Genomic DNA, 27,011 nt, shown 5'->3' with positions numbered 1-27,011 from the left:
CGTTTTTTTTTTTCAATTTTTTATTCCCATACTTTGTGAACCAGGCATGAACGCAGACCCCACAATTTTAATGAACCACTGTTCTGCCAGATTAAACATACCCATTCCTGTGTCTCGATACATCTTCTATCATTATATGTAATCAGTTTTTTAAAATAGTCAACCATATAGGAGCCTATTCGTGACCAAATACACACACACATACAGACATTCAGCTTTATATTATAGATATATGTGTGTGTACTAGCAGGCTGCCCGACATTGCCCAGTCATAAAATACACAGAAATATTATATTTTAATTCATACAGAAATTGAGACATGTGCATGCAAGTATTGTTTTTTCTAAAACGTTCACTTCTTGTAAGTAAAAAAAATAAATAAATAAAATACTCGAGCTGAGATCTAAACCAAAACCTAAAGACTGTGAGTCATTAGTAATGATTCATTACACAAAGTTTCAATGCAATAGTAAAAAATTGAGAATACCTTGGGACTTAACAGGTTAATTAAACCATTCTTAATCATTTACAATAATGTAAAACCTGAATTTTATACTTTCAGACACCTATAACAGTTTAATATAAAAACTAAACATGTTTAGCTAACAATAACACACAATAAAAAAAAGTATATTCGTCATCTCTTCTGACATGGGTTTTCCTATTGCATAAATGTATGATGATTAAAAAAAAAAAAAAAATGGTTTAATCTTAGAAAAACACCAGTTTGTAGATTAATATGAACAAAGAATAAAAAAAAAATGTTTACCTCGACATAAGAAAAGAGTTGGTGAGCCGCTAGCAGAATGGCTTTCTTTTTTGTTTTATCTGAAATTGAAAATTGATATTTTTAGGGAAAAAAAAAAAAAAAAAATACTAAACTAGAGATATGAACTAAACATCAATATTCATGGGTCTATCTTAGTTAGGATGCTCTTTCTCTGCATTTCCCAACCTCCGACAAAATTAATATGCAGTTCATAAGAATCTCCAATTCTGACTAGATCACACGATTCTTACAATCAGTAAAACAAAAACAAATTACAACGGCTGACCATACGTTGAAAGTGGTGAAAAAAGGTTGGTTGTTTTGTTTTATTTATGTTCGATTTAGTTGCTTTGTAGAGGAGAATTTTTTTTTTCTTGTTGACTTGCAGAACATAAAGTTTTGTAAAGAGAAAGGAAAAAAAAACAAAACCGCATCAATGTTTGGTGCATTTTAGGTCAGAAAGAAGCAGACACCCTATTTGGTAGTATTAAAGTTAACAAAGGAAACGCATTGTCATTAATTTAGTATTGAATGGCTTTGTTTATTTATTTTATGGCATTTCAACATCTCCAAGTTATTTTGACTAAAATAGATTTTTTAGAATCCCTTTATAAAGTTTCAAACTATTTTTCTTATTTTATCAGTTTCTAACATGATCTTACGACATTTGTATCTATCACTTTCACCCTCTACCACTGAATGTTGTTCAACCCTGAGCTCTTATTTTATATAGTTTCTATCATGCCTAACTTCACTATCATTCTAGCAGCAACTGCAATCCAACTTCAAATCTTTCTATAGTTACATCTCATCAATCATACAGTATAACACACTGAACTTGATAATCATATTGATAAATTTTAAAGCTTGAAGGTTATTCCAAAACTAAAGCCTCCTATTTCTTTTTTTTTTACTCAATAAGTTGAAGAACTAGGAAAACGGGAGCAGTACTATTAAAATGAGCAACCTGTTGTGCTCCAGAATTTATTTTTCTACATAGTAACCACCATTCTCAATGCACTTTTGCCAGAAATTTAATAACGCATCTCTGCTTCTGGCATATGCTCATGGCAGGGGTTGCTTTCTTAGAATCTCACACCAATATCTGCAACAGAGAGATTAAACTTTCAGGTCATGAATGCATCAGTTCAGTCATCATAAAAATGAAATTTGCAATCCCCTCTTATCCATTCGGGCAGAATAAAAAGTAGGAGGCATTACTTATGGAATGCCTCTCACATATATTTGGAAGTAATGCTAAGTAATATTCAGTATTGATAGAAAAGAAAATCTGTCACAAATATGTGAAAGTCTTTTCTTACTTTAAATTTCTGAAATTTGAAAAGCGTTTAAAAACAAAAAAAAATTTGCTTACCTGTTTTTTGACTGATGACCTTTAAGAAACATTTGCTGAACATGATATGGCAAGACTGTACTAATGAAGCAGGAAAAGCAGATTCAATTTCTTCACACTGGAATGAGAATCAAACACAAAAATACACATCACAGATTCAGATAATAAAAAATACAAAAAGAAACTAAGATTCTTTCACTGGAGGTCATTAAGAACAAAATTAGTGCATCCAGCTGAGAACATTAGTTTCTTTTTTTTTTTTTTTTCATTCTTACTGGGAATTGTTTGAAAATCAACATTGAAATTAAGCCACACAGTCCTCATGATCATGGTTGCAGCATTCACTCTGGGTCAGTTGAGTCAGCCCTTTCTAACAAGTTAACCATGTCTTGAACATTAACTGACCAGGTACACCAATTCTAGGCTGCTTCCATTATGAGTACAAGCTGTTCGCAATTCCAGCGATATACCCCAAAAAGGTAAGGGAAAGGCGAGTCAGTCACCTTCCTTTCTATTACAAAAAAAGCAGTTGCCAGAGAGAGAGAGAGAGAGAAATAGTTAGGAAAAGAGAGAAAAAGAAGTTTTAAAAGAAAGATGTTACACTAAAGTTTTTAAATTTTTATGTTCTTATTCAGAACCAGATAATAATGCTGAAAATGAAGTTGTATATAAAATCTTGTTAGCCGAAGAAGGAGGAACATTTATTTCAAGTACAAAACTACTGTTTGCCCATCTTTTTATCAGTTAGATTAACTTTCTTCAAGTCTGTATTTTTGGGGGTTTTTTTGTAAACTGTTGTATTTTGACTTTTAGAGATGTCACGAAAGCTTTCAATAGACTGCCAAAGAGGTAGTGAGGTCTCCTAAAATTTATGGCAAATTTAAGTTGATGGATCAGGTTTTGAAAGTGATTCAAAGAATAACTGAGCAGCAAAATAAGAATTCTGAGAAGCATAGATGAAACGCAGTTTGGTTTTATGTCTGGGTAAAGTACTACTAGTGCTATATTTATCCTGAGACAAATGTAATTGTGACAGTGACGATGATGATGGAAAAAGAGAGCATTGCTAAGAAAGGTCGTTATGATATTTATTTAATATACATGCAATTATTTGTGGACATAATGAATTGATAAAGAAAGAAATCTGTTGTCTTCCATGATAATTGGGATGACACTCAACAGCCATTAAAAACACACTAGATGAAAAAGTTGGCGTCTTGGATTTAAAAAAATGTCTCAAAAATGTTAGAAATGGCACCTTTTAGCAATTTGACAAGTCTCATCTCAATGCCAACCTTGTTAAGAAAAAAAAGTTCACCTAATTCCTTGAGATGGTCGAATTTGTTGGGGGGGAGGGGATAACCCGAAAAAATGGGTCAGATGTTATGAATTTCTTTGAATAGGAAAAACAAGATAACGGATACGAGTCTTAAAAGCAGACTTAATGCTGATGACCTCATTGAAAAATTAAATTTGGACAATATAGAGATGTGTGCATAACAGGAGACTTCGATGGTATAGCCACATTGAAAGAATAAATGAAAGTCCTTGGGTTAGTAAATATAGAACACTTAAGGTAGCAGGTTCAGTTCACAAGGAAAACATGGAAGGATATGATAAAGAGGAACTTTAGAGAAAAAGGGATAAATAAAAACTTGGCCAGAGGTAGGTTAGTTCTGAAGTCAATTTCCTAAAACCATTAAACATGTTAAACCGAATATGATAATCCTCATTATCTGATAGAATTTTTCTTTTAGAATTGTTTTTGGTATTTTCTTGGCACATGTTTTACTTATAAGTGTTTCCTTTTATTGAAATAAGTCTTATTTAATATAAACGTGACTAAATGAAACATGAATAATAAAACAGAAATTTTTTTTTAATTTTCAAAGTGTATCTAACATTTCATATAACTGACAAAATAAAGAAACAGAAAATTAACTGTTTGGCTTAATTTCAGTGTTGTTTTAAAGCAATTATCAGGATTAATGAAATCTGGCTTACACTGGATCCAATCATGTGAGGTTTGTTTAAAGGCAGGAACAATTTTAGCAAATAAAATCTAAGAAAAAAAAAACGATATTATTATTGTGCCAATAAATATACAATAATTTTTTTAAAAATAAATATCAGCCATTCAGAATCAAAATTTGACACGTCAACTTAACTCCTATTTAGGTCCAGCTTTTAAAATCTTATTAGATAACATTCTATGTTAGATTTTTAACTATTTTTGAAAAGTTTTGATTTATGGTCCTCTGTGGGTTATGTTTGATTTAATTAAACTTGTATTGAAGACAAGCAAGATGTCTATTCAAATTTTGATTCTGAAGAACGTTATGCAAGAGAAATTCTAAATCTTCATTGTAATGAAATATTTCTTTAAAAAAAAAAAAAAAAATGTTTAATTTAATGCAGGAAATATTTTTATTAAAATTAACATGTTTATCTTTATTTTTACCATTGAAACTTTGTTTCAAATCTTTCAATTTGCATGTTTAGAATTTTTCCTCTGCCACTAAAAGACAAAATACCTAATTCCTAAGGCATTCTGTTAATGTTTAAGAAACGAAAAACTTGTAAAAGAAGTAACTTACATGCGGCAATGTATCCGATGGTTTCAACAATATAAAGAATGCATGACGGAATAAGAACTCTAATAGAGCGGCCTGCCATTTAGCCATTTCTTCATTATTTCCAGGATGGGGCAGCAAATGAAGAAGTTGACCAACTGCCCATTTACGAAGAAATAGATTCTCTTTGTCCAAATTGGTTCTTAAAAATAAAAACATTTTCTGACTTATGATGTTAGTTTATCATTTGGATAAAAGACATTTTTATCAACTTAAAAATGTATCGTTTTATGAGTGAAAAATTAAATTACCAAATCAAAGTAACAAAGTTCTACTGTAAAATAAATAAAATGGTCGATGTTAACTCAAACTCCTTGATAGCAATCAAGAATCAGTTGTAAATGAAAAAAAAAAAAAATAGAATTAACAATATAAAAATGGAATCCATTATTATTTTGTTTGTTGAGCTTCTTTGGGGATTTCCAATTTAAGCCATTTTCTCAATTCAAACCTAAAAAAATTATTCAGACAACTGTTGAGTGTTATTCTCACATTTTAGCCGATGTAAACTCCTTCAGATGTATTTTGTTGAACTCTGCAATCTTTCTCTCCTTGTGGACCCGTGACATAATGGATAAAGTACTAAGTAAAAATTCCTAAGTGACACTCTTCTGGAGGTTGAAGGTTCAATACTTAGTGTAGATGATACTATTTGATTTTTAATAGAATCGTAAACTAAGACATCTACCCACTCATGGTTGAAGGACATGCATGTCACCCTCATCGATAAATAAAGGGTTCCGTTTGAAATTTCTGAGTTTGACAGGATACACTTGAAGGTCACAGGTAACATGGCTGAAACATTGCGAAAATAGCACTTATGAAAAAAAACAGTAGTCCAAATAATACAAATTAGTAAACCTCATCGCAAAATATAGGAACATAGGATCAAATTCTGTCAAATATTTAATCAGATACAAAAATGCCTTCTTAGTCCTGAATTCATTTAATTCCATTAAAAACTTAAAATGTTCTCTGCTATTACTATTCTTAATCTCACAATTTGTTTCAAAAATATATATATACTAGCATGGATACCCAGCGTTGCCAGGGTCGGCATGAAGTTCGGTTTCACCACACCTGCTATACTAAGAATATTGAGAAGTTTTTCATTATTATGTCAACTCTATCGTTACCCCAACAAAAATAAACGAACGAAAATGTAATCCCCCCTCCCCCAGATATTTCGGCAGAAGGGATACAAAGAGAAGCTATTCTCCAGATATTGAGTACCTTTTTATGACTATATTCCAGTTTAAGCAAATTTCTTTTATACTACCTCAGTCTACAAAGATCTGCCTTTACGGTCTGTTGCAACGAAAGTAGAATTTGTGTTAACCGAATGTTCATGCTATAAAAATGATGAGTTATGAGTTATTGCATTATTAAAAGAAAAAAAATTAGTTACGATGCCAAAAAAATGTGAAGAAAAAAACTGGTAAAAAAAAAAAACAAATGAAAGTTTTTTTGTTTTAAATAAAGAATCGTAGTTGAATTGAAGTGTTTGTTTATTTTAAAATAAAAATTCACTGGACCACAACGTTAATTGTGAAATCACGGAAATTATTTTATTTAAACTAATTCCAAAAATAATGCTTGAAAGTTTTTAGTTTTAATATCCGCCAAAAAAGAAAACAAAAAGAACAACGTTCATGTCCAAGGGAAATAACTCAAACCAATTCATAAAAAAATCGAGGTCGGTAAAAATAAATTAAATATGTTATCAATATAAATCAAATTTAAATAATAAACTTAAATAGAACACTTAAAATAATTCTCCCTATAAACAATAACTAATACACCGCTATTTAATAAAGTCGATTTTCTTTAATGTAATATGCAAATGACATCACCTCTTTAATCTTATATTTTGCAATAATCATTATATATAGGAATGAAATATGATGAAGTAATGGATTTTTGTATATATTAATCAACTTGTGAACAAACAGACAGGAATACAAATTTATATATAGAGATTAGTGTTGGAACGATTAATCGGAATTGGAAATAAAAAAAAAATAAAAAATTGGAACTTTTTAGGGTATCAGAATCAGAAAAATTTGTGCATATTTTCCGATGCCAAAAACGATTCTTTTAACTATTTATTTAATTTTGTTTTAAAGAAAATCTTCCACTGCTAGTAGTAACAATAAAAAAAATAGATATTTATTGATTTTAAACTACCAGTAAAGTAAAATCTATGTATCTCCCCCCCCAAATGTGTTTTTATGTTTGAGAAAATATCTGCACATTTAACGTGTTTCTATGGTAATCAGGGAAAAAATTTTATATTTAAATATTTAGTTGTGCTAGTTCTTGTTTAATGTAGTCACCTGCAATTTGAATTATAGCCTCAAATGGGGTTAAGAGAACAAACCTTGATTTTTGGTCATTAGAAATATGAAAGGGGTAATACATTTTTACAGTCTTCATTGAACATTACAAATAAATTACATCAATATGGAGTGTCAGTCTTAACAAGGATTTTACCAAGACCAGGATTTTATCTAGACATTTGGACTCAGATCAGTGTAATGCTTGTTCAGTTTCAAGAGATTAACCTCCCAGGCATTACTTCTCCCTTTTGAAGAAGGAATAGGATAGGTTGGTTGGTTTATTTAACCAGCATATCAGCCTTCATTGGATCATTTAATGCTGAAGATCTCATCTTGATTTGTTTTATTTATTTGTTTCAATGTGTTTGTTTGTTTAGTTTAGTTTTTTTTTTTTTTTTTTTTTTGAATGGGGACAACGTTATCTGTTTTAATTGAAAGTTTTTTGAAAGGCTTGATGTTATATTTTTGGGTATAGTTTGATTTCTCTCAGAAATGAGATAATGTTGTCTGTGTAGGTGTTTTAAATAAGTCTTTCATATTGTTGGATTTTAGGTGGCATTTTCTCGCAATAGCGTAGGCTCCATATTCCACAAAGATATGTTTTATTGTGCAGGTCTTCTGACATGTTAGGTGAGAGCAACCACCACAATGCCTGAGTATGTAGGAGTGAGTAAAGTTTGTGTGGCCAATGTGTGTTCTGGCTATAACTATTTGTTCTTTGTGGGGATGGTCCCCATTCTTCCAAGGTGGGTTTAATCTGGAAGAGTTTGTTATTTGTGTTATTATTCCAGAGCTGTTGCGATTTTGCATAAAACAGTTTATTTGTTTTGTATTTTAAGTCTGTGTAATGAATATTGATGGTTCGGGTTTAGGTTTGAAGCTGATTTGGCTGCTAAGTCTGCTCTTTCCTTACCTTTCACTCCAATCCAGCACATGATTACCTCTTTGTGGGTAGTCGTTAGGTTTAAGCTGTTCAATAGTTTGGTGATTAGTGGGTTCTCGAGCTTTATATTATTCCATAGAGCCATTTGTGTAGATGTGCAGATGATCAGGGTAGTCTAGAAGTATGTCATTGAATTTTTCTTGGTAGGTGTTAGGGTGGGTTTTTGCTTTGGAGAGTTTACTTAATTCGAAGATTACTTTGGGTTTTTTTGAGTATCCAACGTGGGATTTCAGATGGAGTATGTTCATGGATATTTTTGGTTTGTTTACATTCGTAGGCCGAAGGGTTTTATAGCTTTTTCTTTTGCTTCGAATAGTTCACTGTATCTTGGATGGAATGTGACATTGTATGCAGGATTGTTTGGACATGATTTTAGTTTAGTATTGGGTAGCTAATTTATGGCTCTTTATATCTGCTGGTATCTTATTGGCCTCTACGTGTAGACTTTTTTTTTTACATAGGCATAACCACTTATCAAGGCCCAGAGACCACTCGAGGATAAGAGTTAAGAGTGTAGAGTAGTCAATTGGACAATATAGTAATTGTTAGTAATGCAAATTCGGTAAATTTGTTAACAAGTGGAACGGCTCATCAAGAACTTGTTTACGTTGGACTTGAAGACAACCATATTGTAGTCAGTTGGAAAGCAGGAAAATGGAAGACAATTCCACAGGCGTGCAGTTCTAAGAAAGCGTCTTTGTTCATGAAATCTACATTTAGCTTTAGGCACAGATAAAGAGTGGGAGGAATTATTGATAGTGTTTACAACTAGACGAGTGTTTCTTGTGAAAGTTTGGCAAGGGGGTACCATAGATTGGAGCTCAGTCAAACACTTTCCGTGAAAATAACGATAAAGCAGAGACAAACTCGCAACATCTCTTCTGTGAGATAGAAGTTGCAGCGAAGAGAAAAGGACATCTCTTACGAGGCTACAAAGTCTATTTTGAACTCTATCAAGGCAGGATAAGTCTTTTCTAGCAGCTCCTGCCCATATGTGGCAACAGTACTCCATCCTTGGACATACCTGGCTCTTATATAGATAGAGAATTGCATCAGCAGTGAGATATCTACTGGATCGATAGAAGGGTCCGACTATTTTTCCAGCGGCCTTGGCAATAGATTTGATGTACATGTTCCATTTAAGATCAGGAGTAAAGGTCAAGCCCAGAAGCTTGTCAAAACTTGAGGCCTCCTCAAGACGAGAGCCATTCATTTCAATTAATGCCAGATGGGGATCAGAACGCTGATGATGTAAAGAGAGAAGCTTGATTTTAGATGCATTAAAAGTAACCAGCCACTCCTTTCCCCATTGTACCATGTGCTCAAGATCAGAGGAGAGAGAATCAGAGAGAACTTAGTCGTTTACTGTCTTAGATGTGCTACCATAGATGGTAGTGTCATCAACATAAATGTCTATGAATGATGTAAAGATGTGATTTGGGAGATCATTAATGTAGATCAGGCAAAAAGTTGGGCCCAGGATGGATCCCTGAGGGACTCCAGCATTAATACTGTGAGCTTCTGATTTTTGCCCATCAACTACTACTCTTATGAACTTATCAGAGAGAAATGATTTAATAATTGAGAAGACATTTCCAGCTATATCATAGCTGGAGATCTTGTGAAGTAAACTTTTATGCCATACCCTATCAAAGACCTTAGATATGTCAAGAGCATTTGCCCTAGAAAGGTTGCCTCTGTCGAGAGATTCGCTAATCCTATGAGATATAACTGTAAGCACATCTGCTGTAGATCTAGCAGAACGGAAACCATATTGTGTGTCACTAAGAAGGTTATTTTTACTGAGATGGTTGATTACTTCTCTATTTAACACAGATTCCAGCAACTTACTCATGACGCACAGGAGACTTATTGGCCTGTACTGAAAGGGGGATGAGCGATCACCTGAATTCTTAAATACATTGCATACTGATGAGATTTTCCAGGGTGATGGGAAGCAATTCTCCTTAAGACAATGTTTAAACAGTTTTGTAAGTATGGGCACTAGTTCTGGTTGAAGTTTTTTGAGTACTATAATTGGAATACCGTCAGGGCCAGTTGCTTTACGTCCTGAAGGCTCCCAGTGCTAGTCTCAGCCCTACATGGCAGATCGGGTTTACTGTCTTTGTCCTTCTAGCTGACCAATAAATAAAACATCCACAGTCAAGTTTTGATCTGATCAATGATCTGTATAGTTTCAGGAGGGTTTTTTGATCTGCACTCCATTTTGTGTGGGCTATAATACACAGCAACTGCAGTCTTTTATTGTAGTTTGTTTAATCGACTTCAAGTGTTGAAGACATCTGAAGAGTCTTGAACCCCTCAGGAGTCAATTAACATTGTCGAAATGTAGATTAATCTGCATTCGGTTTTTACTAGTGTTTATATAATTTCACATTTAATAGTATTGAGCATTTTTGAAAAAATAAATTGGTTTTTGATTCAAAACAAATTAAATTAAAATTAAAATAATGCAATCTGTAGATTTTTTGATTTTTTAAATTAACAAAAGTGACAAAATTTTATTTAACATTTTATTTTAGAACAATTCATTTGAAAATAAATCAAAAGTTTTGACAGACAACATTTTTAAAAAAGTGTGAAAAGTAGATATTGGTATTTTTATTTCATTAAAAAGTGAAATCTGATTAAATAAATGTTAAACAATGAGATTCAAGAAAAAGAAAAGAACATTACTGTTTTATACGATTTTCCGCAAATTGTTTTCTAAATCAATTGTTACAAATAATAATTGACCAAAAAAATATTAACTCACCCAAAAAGTGTTTCTCCCCGAACAGCTAACATGATTTCTTTACCAAATAATTCAAGAGCTTCAGCTGTCAACTTAATGAGAGAGAGAAATATAGAAATCAAATTAAAAGTGCTTATTTAGAATTGCACTTAATTAAAAAAAAAAAGAAAGAAAAATAAAGAAAAATCTTTATCATGTGCATGCTCGGCACAAAGATGTTGTATTTCAAATATTTCTGTAATCGGATCGAGTTGAACTTTAAGAAACATGACCGCTGATAGCTCTACAGTCTCGCTGGTTATAAAATTTGATTTTCTTGTTTAAAAAAGATTACTTGATCAATTTACATGATTTTTTAAATATATAACGTCTTCGTTCCATGACAAGCTGTACATCATAAAGATTTCTCTCTCTTTTTTTTTTTAATTAAATGTAATTTTAAATAAGCACCCAAAAAACATATCACAAAAAATCTTTGATTATTAAATAATTATTTAAACAACAATGCTCTGAGTAAGGTGAGATAATCAGTCATATATTTTTTATTTTGGTGTTCTTAAATCTATCTTCATTGATCCATAGTCAAGTTGATGCAAAATCCTAAAGTGCATGTTATCAATGTATAACAATTTGTTTGACACAGAAGAAAAATGATACTTGAATTTTTTTCTTGACATGCTCTCCATAAGTAATCATTTGACCTAAAGTGAACCTTGCATTTACTTTCGGCAGCCTTATAACTCTTGCTTCCTTTATTTTGTCATTCCTTACATTCCATGAGCAATATTTCTGACAAAGGGGAAAGAATTGTTTTCTGGGTCAGAATCTATCCATCTAATACTTATTGTTGGTTTCTTATGACATAGTATTTTTGTTTTGTTGTTTTTTTGTTTTTTTAAGCTTCTTACATCAATTGGCTTTGTGCAACTTCCATAAACAAAAACTATCTTCAGTACATTATCCTACTTTAAAGATCAATCTTATGGTTTTATTTTTTGTTTGGCACAAGGCTAGCACTCTAGAGCACTCTTAGGTGCATGCCATTTATAACAAAGAAAAAGATAAAAATTAGCCATTTCTTACTCAAATCTGAAAACTTTACATTTTTCTTTTATCATAAACTAGCAGTACCTGTGTATCAGCGTTGCCCAGTGGAAAGATGACACAAAGCCAGAATAGATTCATTAAAAGAACCCCATCCCTTCAAAAACAAATTAAACTATAATCATCATTATTGTAGACTGAGCTAATTTTGCTTTGCTTTATGAAATGGTCATTAAGTTAAAAATAGAGGTCCCTACCAATAAAAAGTAATGTTAAAACACACATTAATTAACATACCAAAAATGTGCACACACACCCAATAAATCAAAGTAAAGAATAAAAAATGTTTATGAAGAAATATTTTAAGCAATCCTGAATCTATTAGTTTTAGAGTCTTTCAATATTTTCTTTTATTATAAGTAAAAAAGTAAACCATGAGGTGTCATCTAAAAAGAAAATGATTTGCACTCGGGTCATTGCTTAACCAATTTAGATTTTGTAAACAAAAGTTTATAAATATTTCCTTCTCTGACAAGACAGTATTGGGAAGACATAAATTATGAGAATAAAATGACAATGAGGAAAATAATTAATGAAAAAATGTCTATTGAACTTACATGTGGCAATATGGCAGAGAGAAATAAACTGAGTTCAGCATTAAATTTGTTGATAACAGATGCAGGAGTCAGCAAAGATTGCAGCAATGATTGATGAAGATCAACATTTTGAATATTGTCCAATAAACTCACAAGACTGTCAATCTGAAGGCAAAGATGAAAAACAATGTTTTTATTCATTAAAATCCAAACAAAGAAAAAAAAAACGGATTTTCTTTAATATAAAATATATTTTTATAAGAATAATTTGATTAGAACAGAATTTAGTTCTTGCCTAGGATCCCCTCTATATCAAAAAAAATAAAAAAATTTCTCTTACGTATGTAAGCATGATGAAACAAAAATTTCATCTTCCAAAAGTCAGATAAATTGATTAACTAGTTATATTTTTTTAAAAAAACCGAATTTTATGAGTGACCAAAAAGCAGCATTCTCTTCTGCCAAAAAAAAAAAAAAAAAAAAAGAAGACCAAGGGAGATTACTAAACAAAATTTAAACTTGACAAATTTATGTTGTAATGCCTATAATTTCACATTAATTGCTTAAAAAAAAAATTTATAAAAATAAAACTAATTGATCAATTTACATAATTTTTGGAATATGATATTTTTATTTTGTCATGAGTACATACATCATGCAGATTTTTCTTCATTTTTGTATTTTAATATTAGGGGACTTCTGAACAAGAACCCAGAATTTCAATTAAACATCAAAATTTACAAACTGCTTTAGTTTCAAACAAAACTTTTCAATGAAATATTTTTTATTTGCTAACTGAATCTTTTTACTGAAACTTTTAAAAATGACCTTCAGAATTTATTTTTCCTGCAATCATTTCTCTAGATTTCCTTATCTATATAATATTCTGTTTGATACTTCTTTATTAAGTTTGTAGGTTACATTTGAAAAAGGCCCAACACAATTTTTGAAAGCCAAACTGCTTCAAAAGGAAGTCAAATTTTGAAATTTGGGTTTACAAAAGCTAATCTGGCAATTCTAGAAAGAATAATAGTGACCTCCCTTTAAAGTAGCCTCGTTTTCAAATATTATTATAATATCTAATCAGTGTCGTAATGGTGTGAGAAAGGAATTCAGTAATTTTGATAGCAGCAGTTCTTCACTGAAGTCAGTGAAACGTTGCATAAAAAAAAGGAGCATAAAAAAACAGGGCAAAAAGAATATTGTCTGCCAAGAGATTGTCTTTTACAGTGTGATTTTATTATTTGTATTAAACTATGTAGTACAATATTACTTTCTGAGTATTAATTTATTTCATTTCGATCAGTTCTAAATTTAAAATACAATATTAATATGAGTTAATTACTATTTCACAGAAATAGTAATTAACTCATATTTGCTGCATGCTATTGGGTTTTCTATCTGAAAGACTAATTTTTTGCGCTATCCAGAAAAATATTAGTTGATTAAATACATTTCTCATTTTGTGGAATTTCCACAGGTCCTGCTAGTTTGAAAATATTTTATTAAATTTCAAATTACATGAATTGTTAAACTGAACCTATACTTTGTGCAATATTGGGTGAACGTAACATAAGTGTTGATGGTTGATAGTAGCATGAGCGTGTGATGGCATGTGATGTTTCATGTTAACAGTTTTTGAAATCAAATGTAAGTATGATTAGCGAATCTCTCACTGGAAGCTCCATTTCTAGGGCAATTGCTCTTAACATATAAAAAGCCTTTAATAGGGTATGGCATAAAGGTCTACTTGACAAGATCTCCAGCTACAGTATAGCTGGACATGTCTTCTCAATTATTAAATCATTTCTTTTTGATAGGTTCATAAGAGAAGTGGTTGATGGGCAGAAATCAGAAGCTCACAGTATTAATGCTAGGGGCCCCATTCTGGGCCCAACTCTCTTCCAGATCACATCCTAAGATCATTTGTAGATATTTATGCTAACAACACTACCATCTATGGCAACAGATCAAAGACCGTAAATGATCGTTCTCTCTGATTCTCTCTCCTCTGATCTTGAGCAGGTGGTACAATGAAGAAAGAGGTGGCTGGTTAATTTTAATGCATCTAAAACAAAGCTTCTATCTTTACATCATCAACGCTCTGATCCCCATCTGACATCAATTGAAACGAATGACTCATCTTGGGAAGGTTTCATGTCTTGACAAGCTTCTGGGCTTGACTTTTTACTTACTTTTTAATCTGAAATGGAACACATACATCAAATCTGTTGCCAAGGCGCTGGAAAAAATGGCAGAATCCCACCGCTCCAGTAGATATCTCACTGCTCATGCAATTCTCTATATATAAAAGCCAGGTATGTCCAAGGATGGAATACTCTTGCCACATATGGGCAGGAGCTGCTAGAAAACCTTATCCTACCTTGACAGAGTTCAGAATAGACTACGTAGCCTAGTAGGGGATGCTCTTTTCTCTTCCCTGGAACCCCTTTCCCACAGAAGAGACATGGTAAGCCTGTCTCTGTTTTATCACTATTTTTATGGCAAGTGCTCCACTCTATGGTTCCACCTCGCCAAACTTTCACAAAATACACTCATCTAGCTGAAACCACTATCAATAATTTTCCCCAATCTTTATCTATACTTAAGCCTAAACATAGATTCCATGAACAAATGCTTTTTTCTTAGAACTGCACGCCTGTAGAACTCTTTTCTGTTTGCATGCTTTCCAGCTGACTACAATTTGGTTGCCTACAAGTCCAACGTAAACAAATTCTTGATGGGCCATCCCCTTAAATAATCCAATTTACCAAATTTCCACTACTAATGATTACTATGATATTGTCTCATTGACTACTGTACACTCATTAACCCTTATCCTCGAGTGGCCACCAGGCCTTGATAAGTGGTGACTCCTTTTTAAAAGAAAAATATAAGTATCATTGAAATGATGTTTAATACAAAGTTTCATTCATTGATTTGATCATGTGACAAAGATGATTCAATTATATTGAAATAAGATAGATGTTATTTACTAAACAGAGTCTTGAGGAAAACCTACATTTATAAAAAGTTCTGGATAAAGAAAAAAACTTATAGTTCGGAAAGAGATCCACTTTACTCAGATACGAGTAACCAATGGAAAAAAAAAAAGCTAAAATTGAGGCGCAAAGGAGACATGAAGTTATTGTTTAATGAAATGTAAGTTGTGTAACTTTTCTAACTCATTCACGAATGTTTGAATAGCAAAATTTACATTTCTAGTTTTCAGAAAGACTTGTCATAAGAGGAAAAAGAAAGATAAGTGAAGAGAGAAAAAAAAAACAAAGAAAAATAAAACAAGAGAGAGAGAGGAAGAAAAAGAAATAAAATCCAGCCAAATAGCAATAAAAAATAAGGAGGTAAAGCTTTAGCAATTTGGCAAGAAAAAATAATAAAGTAGAGAACTCCATAGGAGGATCCAGTGATTTAAGTGGAATTCTGTTAAAAACAAATAACAATGAAAAAAATTGATCTCAACCAAAAAAAAAAAATACAGAACTCACATGTGTGGGAAGATCTAATAATTTAAACAGAATTCTGCTCAAAGACAGAAATTCATGATATTAGTGCAGAATTAAACACTTCTAACCCTGCACAGTCTATATATCGGTCCTTGCAATATAGGTAAGAAGATGACACAGCCAATATTTCATTCTTCTAATAATACATAATCAAATAATTTTGCTAATTGCCTATCATCTTTTTGATTAATTATTGCTTAATTGGGTCACGGTCCAATGAGTTAACTTGAAATGACTATCTTGTCTTTCTTCTTTAATGGGTTTCAACTGCAAGATCACAATCACATCAACATCATTTCTGGAAGAAGGAAGAAGAAATGACCAGTGTCGATGGATACCGTAAAGGTGAAACTCGACCAGTGGGTAGAAATATGGTAACATTTGTCTGACATCATTTCCTATCTATTCTACACTCTTTAGCTGTACTATAATGAAAGCAAGGAATGGGGTCTGCTAAATACAGAAATAAAGAAAAATTACTCTAGCTTTTTTATATTTTGTTTTCAAAAAAATAAAAAATAAAAATAAAAAAATTTAAAAAATAAATAAAAAAAAATGAATATAACTTTGATATTGAGGATCACCAAAAATTATTGCAAATTCTTTTCAGATAAAACTTACCACCATTTGAGAGGAAGACATGTTTTTCTCTGATAATCTTATATCTATGTAGAGCATCTCGCACACACTGGGGGACATCAGCATCTTCATCTTAAAAAAAAAAAAAAAAAAAAAAAAAATTCAATTCAATTAAATACGCTTCTCTCCAAAAAAATGTTGAAGCAGAAAAAGATCATGATAATCTTGTTATAGTTTGTTTCATAATAATTAGTCAAAAGTCTGGCCGACAAATGCTGTATCAGAAGAAAACTTCTTAGTAGAAATATACATTTTTGAAAACCAACATCTGAGGATCTCTAGGAGGAGGTTAGAGTCAATGTTCCTTAACAAGATGTAGAAAAAAAAAATCACACAAGAATCCAAAAGTGTTCTTTTATGAAATACGTAACAAAATTGAAGCATGTTAGTTTTTCTTCACACATCTTTTTTTTTTTTTTTTAATGTTTCTGAATTTTTGAGAGGAGGATTGATTATTCGGATTATTTAGCTTATACGGACTACTGTCCTCATGTTTGAGTTCTTTTATTCAATGTAATCACCAACATTTTTCAGATGTATTTTGTTAAACCCTGGAATCTTCCTGTTGGACTCAGAAATCTGCACAGACTTTCAGAAAGAAGCCTTTACGTAATCCATGGTAGAAGCATGCTCTCTCGATCGATGTAGAAATCCTAAATAATTTGTATTTTGAGTGTCGCTTGCATTGAGGATTAAACCCCAAAGTTCCAGAAGAGTATAACTTACAACTAAATTTTATTAAGTACTTTATTCACTATGCCACAGATTCTTGCAAACAATTCTAGTATAAATTGTGAGAGACTTACTTTTGCTTTTCAAAGTAAAATCTTCTTACTTACCACAATTTATTACTAAAGATTACTGCATATAGTTTTTTTTAATCTATTTATTAATAATTATTGGTTCCATATTGTGTTCAGTTCTACACTAGATTTGACTATCAGCCAGCATATACACTACTTCTCTTCACCCTTCTTTAATTGTGCAGGATAGTGGATAATAAATAACATGGATTTTTTTTTTTTTTTCATTTGCTTATTCTTACTTTTAATCTCCTTCCCTACAAGCTTTACTTCTAGAACTTCTTTTCCACATATGGGAGTGGCTGTCTAGAGCAAAGAAACTTAACATATTCACTATTAGGAGGGGGACTTGAATTTTATTTTTAAAATCACAATTTACTTATTTAAGTAACATTAAATTTCCAGAGAGTTACCTCCCCTGATATATGCCAAAATCTATTAAAAATTATGAACATTTTCTAATGTCAAAAATGCTGGTTTTATTTTGAATTGATCATGATCATGATGTGGTTACATTAAAACCAAAAGAAGAAAAGAAAAAAAAAAGACTTGCGCATTATTACATGTAACATTTTTAATTGTATTTATGCTTCCATTTGCACCAATAAGAAAAATATGTGTAAAAGAAAATTTAAATTGTTTCATTATATTCAAAACTGAATAAAGGGTGGAACAATAAATTTGTCGCCCTAAAGAAAATAACACTACAGATTTATTTTAAAACTTTTATTGAAAAAAATCAATTCAGGTAATTTGATTATGTAGTAGAGCTGACATTTATTCAATGTAGCTACCTTCAGCCTCAATCACTGCCTTGATACAGGTCCAGAACTAGGAGCATGCCTTTTTTAATATACTCAGCAGATGGCCATGATCAGACCAGCTTTGGTATTGTGGGAGGTCATGTTGGTGATGTTCTCGACCAAACGAAGTAGTCCAGCAGGTTTAGGTGGGATGGCAGGGAGGCCAGTGAAAGAAGGGTACAAAGTTGTAGCACTCCTTCTGAAGCCAAACCTGGGTCTCTTTGGACTTGCGGGCCAGTTCTGAGTCCTGCTGCCACATCCAGAGTCTGCCAGTGGCAACCTGATAGCACCAGGAGATCACCACACTCTCCAGCACATCCAGGTACACTTTGGTGTTGACTTTCAAGCCAACTTCGAAGATGTGAGGTGGCATGATGTGGTCCTTACTTGAAACTACACCAAACACCGTAACTGTGGCTGGAAACTGAGCTGTGCCCTCAAGCATTGAACCATCCAGATTTGCATTTTAAGGCTGCTGGGAATGGTTCTGTTGTTATAACTTAGATCGGTAGAGAGCAGGAGTTGTACAGCAGTGCATCTCCGATCTCGCTCATTGAACATTGTGTCACTTTCAGACATGATAGAAGGCTCCTATCGCTCTTGGGATTTGTACACAATTGGCCAACTAGTAGATGGTCTGCAACAGAAAAAAAAAAACCTGATTTTCATCAAACGGAAATAGAATCATGTTGTCTTTTCTAAAGCGACAATTTAATCATTCCAGTCTGTACTATAACTAGCAATGTTACCCTATAAAAACTATTTCTCAATTTTTCTATCTTCACCCTTCCAAATCTTTATCCTATATCTCTCCACCTACTCCCCTTTTCGTTTGTTCAACCTTTTTCTCTGTAGACACACACAACCCTCCTTCATATGATAGACTTTTCGAGGAACAAGTCTAATTTTTTTCAAAATTAATACATAAAATGGCTGAAAAACCAAAACCCCCTTACAAAACCTGACCTAGTGGACCCTCCAGGAGTGAATATTTTTTCTTTTAATTTTAGATATTACTGATCCGGAGCAACACTGATCAAGATTATACCAACTTTGTGGGTGTTTGTTTTGTATTTATTGACTTTCAGATGGATAGACACACATAAACACATACACTGCCCTTTATATAATAACTGACACTAAATACATGCTAAAATATTCATTAGTTCTGAAATCAAGTTATTTTAGGAAAAAAAAATTAATTGGAAAAAGACATCCATCTATCATTGAGCTATCTTATGTACTCTCCCTCTATGTTGATTCAACCACTCTCTAACAAATTTTCATGCATTAGTGAGCATTCAAAGAAAGAGAGACTCTTAATTGTTTTATTTGGCCATCTAATTTACATAGTCTGTTCATATACAACATAAACACACATATAAATTAGATAGAAAAATAATAGGTTGTCTAACTGCTTTATTATCCATAATAATATTGAAGTGAAAAGACTTATTTTTAGTAATTCAAAAAGAATGTCTTGACAGACATGTAAATTTTCAAACTAGATCAAACTTGAATAAATAGTGATAGTGTCATGATTCATGAGTTTTTCTTTTACTTATTTTTTCTTTGTTACTTCAGATCTTTTAAATATTTGCAAGTTTCCAATACTCTGCATGCAACAATTTTTTATTCTTCTTCGTTATTGTAGTGAAATTCGAAAATTTGAAATATTGAATTTCTAGTGAAACCAATGGTATCTACTTAGCTGTCATAGCGCAGTCATGAACATATTCAAAAATTGAAAAAAAAAAAAAAAAAAAAAAAAAAAACGATAAGGTAGAAAATTAATAATTAATGAAAACACTTTTCAAAGACAATTAGCAAAAATTAAGTTATGCTAAATTGGCCAAAGATTTTCAGTTTTCAGATAATATTTACCTCCCTTTTGTTACAATTAGAACTCTCCGATTTTTGTTTTTCTTTGCAAAACTTAATTTTTGCTAATTGTTTTGAAAACCATTTTCAATAATAATTAATTTTCTACCTCATCATTTTCGTAATTTTTGGATATGTTCATTACTGTGACATGACAATTCAGTAGATACTATTGGTTTCACTAAAATAACAAAGGAGAACCCAATTCTTTGTATGATAATCAATAAACTAGTGAGTATTACATAAAAAAAAACTATATATTCATGACCCCCTCCTTCAATTCTTTCCAGAAATTAATTGCTTTCTTAGTAAAGAAATTCTGATACTCATTGAGACAAACAAATTATTTTTTTCAAAGTAGAGTGGAGAATAGATAACAAAATGAGATTGCAGAGAAAAAAAACAGACGCTTAAAAATGTATACAAGTATATGAGTAAGCATTAAATTATTTGTCTTCTGGTGAAAGAGTCAAATGAAATCACAAATAGGTTCAAAGAATTTTTGAAGATAAGGTTTCGAGTTTTTTTTTTCAAAAATATTTACCTGTTTGGGTTCTGTGATAGATTTCAATAACTCTGACAAAAGAAACATCCCCAATCGTTTCTTGTGTGAATCTTCATGAAATAACTTTTCTGGAAATTGAATAAAATTAAGTATTTTAGACTTTGCACAGCTTAACTCAAAATGAAAAAGATATCGTTAGATATAATATCAAATATTTGATTTGAGTGTTATTTACCAATTGTAGAGATCAGCTATTTTTGGGGTCTAATGTTTCAGGAAATGATTATATATATATATATATATATATATATATATATATATATATACACTAGCCAACTTGATAATCTCTGACGAACATTATTCATTCTCACTATTTTGTTGGAGTTTTTTATTCATCAAGATGCGAGATGCTCAAAGGTATGGCCCCCTTAGAGGTAAAGGCAGATAGTTGACAAAAAAAAAAAAAAAAAATCTAATTTCCGTTCTAAAAATTAAACCAGCTCAATCAACCGGAACTTCTGATATCTCTCAGATCACAGCATAATCATTTGGTAATTTTAATAAATATCTTTCATCCATTTTTTTTTTTTTTTTTTAATTTACATGTGATGAATTCATTTAAAAATTAAATTTTTCATGAAGAAAATAATTTAAGAAATAATAAACTAAAAACTCACCAGCAACTTCATTCCAAAAGCTATCAATTTCACCACTATGGATAACTTCTTCGACCAGAAGTTTATTGACATTATGAATCACTGGATGCCCAAGGGTAGAATCCTAGCAGGAAATAAATAAAATGGAAAAAAAAAAAAGAATTATTCCATTAACTTTGATCAGCAAGATTTTTCTTATAAACTTTATATAAAAATTTATGTAAATACAATTGAACGTGTATTTAACAAAAATCTCAAAAGGTTGAGACAACTGAAATATTGATTTTTAGTTCACATTAAAAATATATCTGAACTTAATGTATGTATACATATATATAATTATAAAACTCTGTGGACCTTAGCGTAGGTTAGTCTCTCAAATTTCAAATAAATAATAAATAAAATGTAATAATAAAAATAAAACTATTTAATCAATTTACATGATTTTTGGAATATATTTTCTTTTCTCTATAGGTATATTAATATGGGAGAATTCTGGAGAAGTACAAAAATTCTAGATTTAAAATGATTGGAGAGGGAATGCATAGTAATCATTCATCTGCCCAGTCAATAATATTCAAACTGTCAAGAAAAATGAAATACCAACCTTCAAAATCGACAAAAGATTCTCGTGTGTTTTCGAGTTCACAATCTGTTTTCCTTTCCAGTGTTTCTTTAAAAATGACTTGTCAATTTTTTCCTGTAGAGAGAAAAGAATTAAACATGGCTATTAGCATACAATCAAATTGTTTATGGTACATCAACACTTATTAATGCAGAATGCAGTCATTTCTTGGATAAAGTTTATGCTTCAAGTTATTAATAATTTTACATATTTATTCATAAATTTATCTGCAATTCTTCTCATGCAGTAATTTTCAAATATAACACAGTATTTATATACTTATTAAAATTATTCAAAGAAGGTTTTATTTTCTGGCTGAATAAAATTGAACCAGACTCTGAAATTCAAAACACCAACACCAAAATGATTTTTACTGGATAGTTTGTCTCTCACAAAGTCGATACAGCAAGCAAAGAGAAAAGAGATATATTAATCCTTGTTTTCAATTTGTTGTCTCTCATTACTTAGCAATTATTTTCTCCCTTCTTGAACAATGTCTTTCTTCATATGTTTAGCATTTTCTTCCTTAAATTCACACATTTTGATTAATCTAACCCTTTAATCCTGCCAGACAGATCTCTGATCCCAAAATGGTTCTAAGTACACATATATAAAAAAAGATACCATGGAATAAAAATAATTATGATTTTAAAAAACTAATCGAGATACCTGATATTCAATATAGAACATAAACTTACTTTTTAAGAAATATGTTACATGTTGAATTTAATATGTTTAAGAAATTCGTCTACTATAAAATCTTGTAACAATTCTATGGATCGAACCACATGGAGAGCATGCACGAGGCATTGCCTGGTGTTGTCCACTCTAGAGTCTGGGACACTCACAGCATTCTAAATACTAAAACAACACCATGTACTAACAAATTCAATGAGAACAAGTTTTGTTTATGCAATTTGGCATGCATGAAACGATCGCTGCTGTTGTTCTATAAGTATGAATAATCCTAGAGTATGGATTCTACTACCTTATATTTTAGAGATTTTCTGCAGACTGCTTACTATTATCCCAATAAAGATTTAATTATTTTGAGTTCGATGCGTGCCAAGTATTGTAGCTATTTTTATTCATATAGAATTTAAATGAAATATTAATTATAGTTAATATAGATAAAATACTAGTTAAATTAATATTTCTAGGAGGGGGAGGGGATAGAAAATTGGTTTTAGTAGTGCTCTTGGGGCCTCCTAAATTTTAATTAGTGCTTGCAGTAGTGTTCTGGAAGCCTCCTGAGTTTTATTTTCCTTTACCCTCGTCACTTAAAAGACATGTTTACTCAAGACAATCAAAGACAATATAATCTCAAAAATCACTTTTTATTTTGGACATTTTTCTCTTGTCATTCAGTTCGTGTGAAAGAAAATGAAGCATGAAAAGGAAAGAGAGAAAGATATATTTTGGTTCGCATGCAAGTGCAGTTTTCCTTCCGATTTTGGACGAGACAGACGTATCAGGGGAGACGCGAAAATGCGTCAAAGAAAACTCAAAAAACCTTAAATCGACAATGCGACAGCTCACCCCTCACCCCCAGTTTACTCGTAGACGAATAAAGAATGCATGTCAGAAAATCGGCCTTATGTTTTCATCAGATGTTCCTTTCCAACATCAACCAGTAACGGGAAGAATCGCATCCCTAAAGAGAAGACCAAAATAAGAAACAGACACAAGGTATGGCAACTTTTATTGCCATCTATATACACACACACTTGAGGTGACACGACCACGTACATAGACAAACAATCACGGCTGCGCACGCACATACATACATATGTAATAATAAAAAAAACACTCGGATAATAATAATAAAATAAACATAAAATCCCCCATCCTCTGAAATACAACACATGCAGTATCAGCATTTAATTTTTTATATCATACATCACTTTCACATTTTTATTCCACACATGAAGAGCATCTGTAAGTGGATTTTGTTCTTGCCCAAGTATAATGTGTATGATGTACGTACCCAGGTGAAACAAAAATATTATATTCCAAAAATTTTGTAAATTGATAAACTACTTTTATTTTTAAAATAGAAAATCAAATTTTATGAATATCAGAGTGACTGTCTCGTCAACAATTTTGAGAAAAAAAAATAAGGGAAATAACTATCATAATTCAAAACCTGACATTTATGTTGTAGTGCTTAAGAATTCCTATGATTGTTTAAAAATGATTTTCTTTATTATAAAAATAAAACTACTTGATCAACTTGTGTGAGTTTTGGAATATGATATTTTCACTTCATTACAGGTACATACATCATGCAGATTTTTCTTTATTTTTGTTTTTAAATAAAGAAGGAATTCTGGACAAGAACCCAGTTTCCTCCTTCTTTGCACTATTTACCAAATTCAATATCACCCTCCTTCTCCATCATTTGCTTAAATTGTAAATTTTACTTTTTATATTCGTATATTTCAAAGCAAAACCTTCATCAAATGGTCAATTATTCTATGTTTTCTGCCACATATAATAATAGTTTGGCCATTTACAATGTGATTAAATACTTACAGGGAATTGTTGTTTACATAAAAGAAGAACTTCCAGTCTTTCTGGCGTTGCTTTAATCCAACCAGAGGAAAGATCTTTCTCTAATAATGGCCACACATATTCATTAAAATCTCCACTTTTCAGCAGCTGAAAACAAAAACAAAGAATTTCACTCATATACAAAAGCAATATGTATCATTTGGATTATTCAGACTACTGTTCTTATCTTGAGTGTCATCACATAAAACACACGTTTTAAACAATGTCATCTCTAACCTACAAGTTTATTTTGTCGATTTCAAGAATATTTCTTGAAAACTTAAGAATCTGCAGACAGAAAGATTCAAGGGTTTGATAAGATGCATCTGAAGAAGGTTGGAGATTACATCGGCCAAGACATTGTGTGAATAACACTCAAGATGAGAACAGTCATCCTAATAATACAAATTATCAACACTCAAAAATTCAGAAACAGGAAATGATTCCTAGCCATATTTTTATGAAGCAATATCCAAATACAGGATTCCAAAATTCTCTGATCATTACAAAAAAAAAAAAAAAAAAAAAAAAAATCTCTTATTACAAAATTTTTTTTTTTTTTTTTTTACAACAAAACAATTTCAGGTCAATTTGATTATCTAAGAATTAAAATAAAAACCCATTCTTATCCTGAGAATATTTTGTTTATAATTGTATTATTAACTTGGATTATTATTATTATTATTATTACTATCATCATCATTATTATTATTCTGTATTAATAGTGTAGTTGCACTTGGAAATATTCAAGCAATTATTTTTATTTAAAAAAAAAAAAAAAGAACATTTTCCCAATTTAAAAACAATCAAATTCTTTCATGAAAAGGTCAACTACATCGAATTTCAGGGTGTAACAAATATCAACAAACACAATTAGCATGCATTTTAATAAAACAAGTTTGTTTGTCCTCTATAGAAATGAATGTAGCATTCATGATAGTGACGTTTTTTTATGAAAAAATCTAATGGTGTGCAGAGAAGTTTTACAACCTTCAAATAAAATTGTGTGATCAACAGAATAAAATTTGTGGTAAACATTTAATTACTTTTTAAATTACTATTAATAATATTTACTCCTGATTATTTGAGAAAAAATTCCTTATTACAAATACAACTTTTTACAGCAACATTTGAGCATTTAATAGTTACAATAAAAACTCACCCCCATTCTATTATTGCATCATAATTAACAAGCTTTTCCTAGCTCTGAACCTTATATTATGGATATTAATCTCCTTCTTACAAACAAGTGATAGCATGAGGGATTCAAAAAGCCAACATTCAAAAGGAAGAGCATTCTGGCCTACAAAATATGCCTGGAGAGCTCCATAGGCATTGCCATCTCAACAATAGCCTAGACTGTTGTCATTAGAGGCTCAAATGAAAACCTTATCATTAATCGTTTTTTTATATATATATAATTTTTGATTTATAAATAAAATAAAATGTCTATGCTATTTATGGAAGTCTAGTATGAACACAAAATTCACAATGTAAAAAATCTCTAATACAAAACGAAATGAGACAGATCCCCAATGAAGGTAAATTTCACTGCAATTTTTTATGAGTAACCATTGGATTTTGTTTGATTTGATGAATAAATTTCTTCACGGATATCAAAGAAATCTGTTATGAAGCTCCAATCCTTTGATTTTTCAGTCGGTTTGTACTTTTTTATATTGAACTTACATTTGAGAAGTGACTGCCTCATCTGGCATTTAAAAAAGAAAAAATGTCAAGAAATAAAGGGAGATAATTCAACAATAATTTATACTTATTAGATTCATGTTGTAATGCCTACGAATTTCCATTAATCGCTTAAAAATGATTGTCTATATAAAAATAAAACTAGATCAATTTATGTGATTTTTGGAATATGATATTTTCATTTCGTCATGTGTACGTATACTAATACGGATTTTTTTATTTTTATATTTTTAATATAGGGGAAATTTTAGACAAGAACCCTTTTTACTTCTTTCCAGAACTTAATATTAAATATATTTTGTGAATCTTTTTATTTTTTTTTTACCTCTTACCACAATGATCACTTTCTTCCATAAATACCAATTAAAAAATGTTGTTTGTATTTTTAGGCTAAAAGTAATTCTATCAAACATTACTGAAACCTTCTAGAATATTTCACTTGAATTTTTTATTAAAGCAATTTCAAAGTTTTAAGTTTACATTGTACAAATACTTTTTCATCCATTAAAATGGAAATTATTTCTATTATAAATTGATTTTGTTTCTATGCATATTTAGTTATTAGGTGTACAATTATATGAAATGTTTCTTCATTAGTTGAAAAATGCAATCAATTAAAAAGTGTACAAATACTTGTTTATTCCCCCAACTGCACAATTTAACTACTTTTGAAATAAAATTTTTAGATATAAACTAAAAATGCAAAGTGAATCTTTTTAACACCTTTAACTATTTTAACTTCATTAGTCTGTTTTACAATATATCAACCCCCTATTTAACCCCCACACAATACATACTGATCAACGATTCATTCTATATAATTAATTGAACACATTACTATTTTTATCCACAGTCAGAGAGAAATTTTTAAGTTCACACACC

General features: G+C 30.9%; 1 protein-coding gene across 1 annotated transcript in view; it reads right to left on the bottom strand.

Annotated features, from left to right (window-relative positions):
- The window catches only part of LOC145278224 (myb-binding protein 1A-like), a 102,889-nt gene that overhangs the window by 55,308 nt on the left and 20,570 nt on the right, over positions 1-27,011 (bottom strand). The window contains exons 6-15 of the mRNA XM_080130514.1: positions 24,405-24,530; positions 21,852-21,944; positions 21,266-21,368; positions 20,628-20,716; positions 16,579-16,668; positions 12,455-12,598; positions 10,815-10,885; positions 4,721-4,898; positions 2,145-2,241; positions 770-828 (exon numbers count right to left, since the gene is read on the bottom strand). Coding sequence (XP_079986640.1) covers positions 770-828; positions 2,145-2,241; positions 4,721-4,898; positions 10,815-10,885; positions 12,455-12,598; positions 16,579-16,668; positions 20,628-20,716; positions 21,266-21,368; positions 21,852-21,944; positions 24,405-24,530 — 1,050 coding nt within the window. The remainder of the gene's footprint in view (positions 1-769; positions 829-2,144; positions 2,242-4,720; positions 4,899-10,814; positions 10,886-12,454; positions 12,599-16,578; positions 16,669-20,627; positions 20,717-21,265; positions 21,369-21,851; positions 21,945-24,404; positions 24,531-27,011) is intronic.

This window comes from Euprymna scolopes, chromosome 1, assembly GCF_053919585.1.
Source record: "Euprymna scolopes isolate OS-2025 chromosome 1, ASM5391958v1, whole genome shotgun sequence".
NCBI lineage: Eukaryota > Metazoa > Mollusca > Cephalopoda > Sepiida > Sepiolidae > Euprymna > Euprymna scolopes.
The sequence above is the reverse complement of the archived record's forward strand: the minus strand, read 5'-3'. Positions and strand labels throughout refer to the sequence as shown.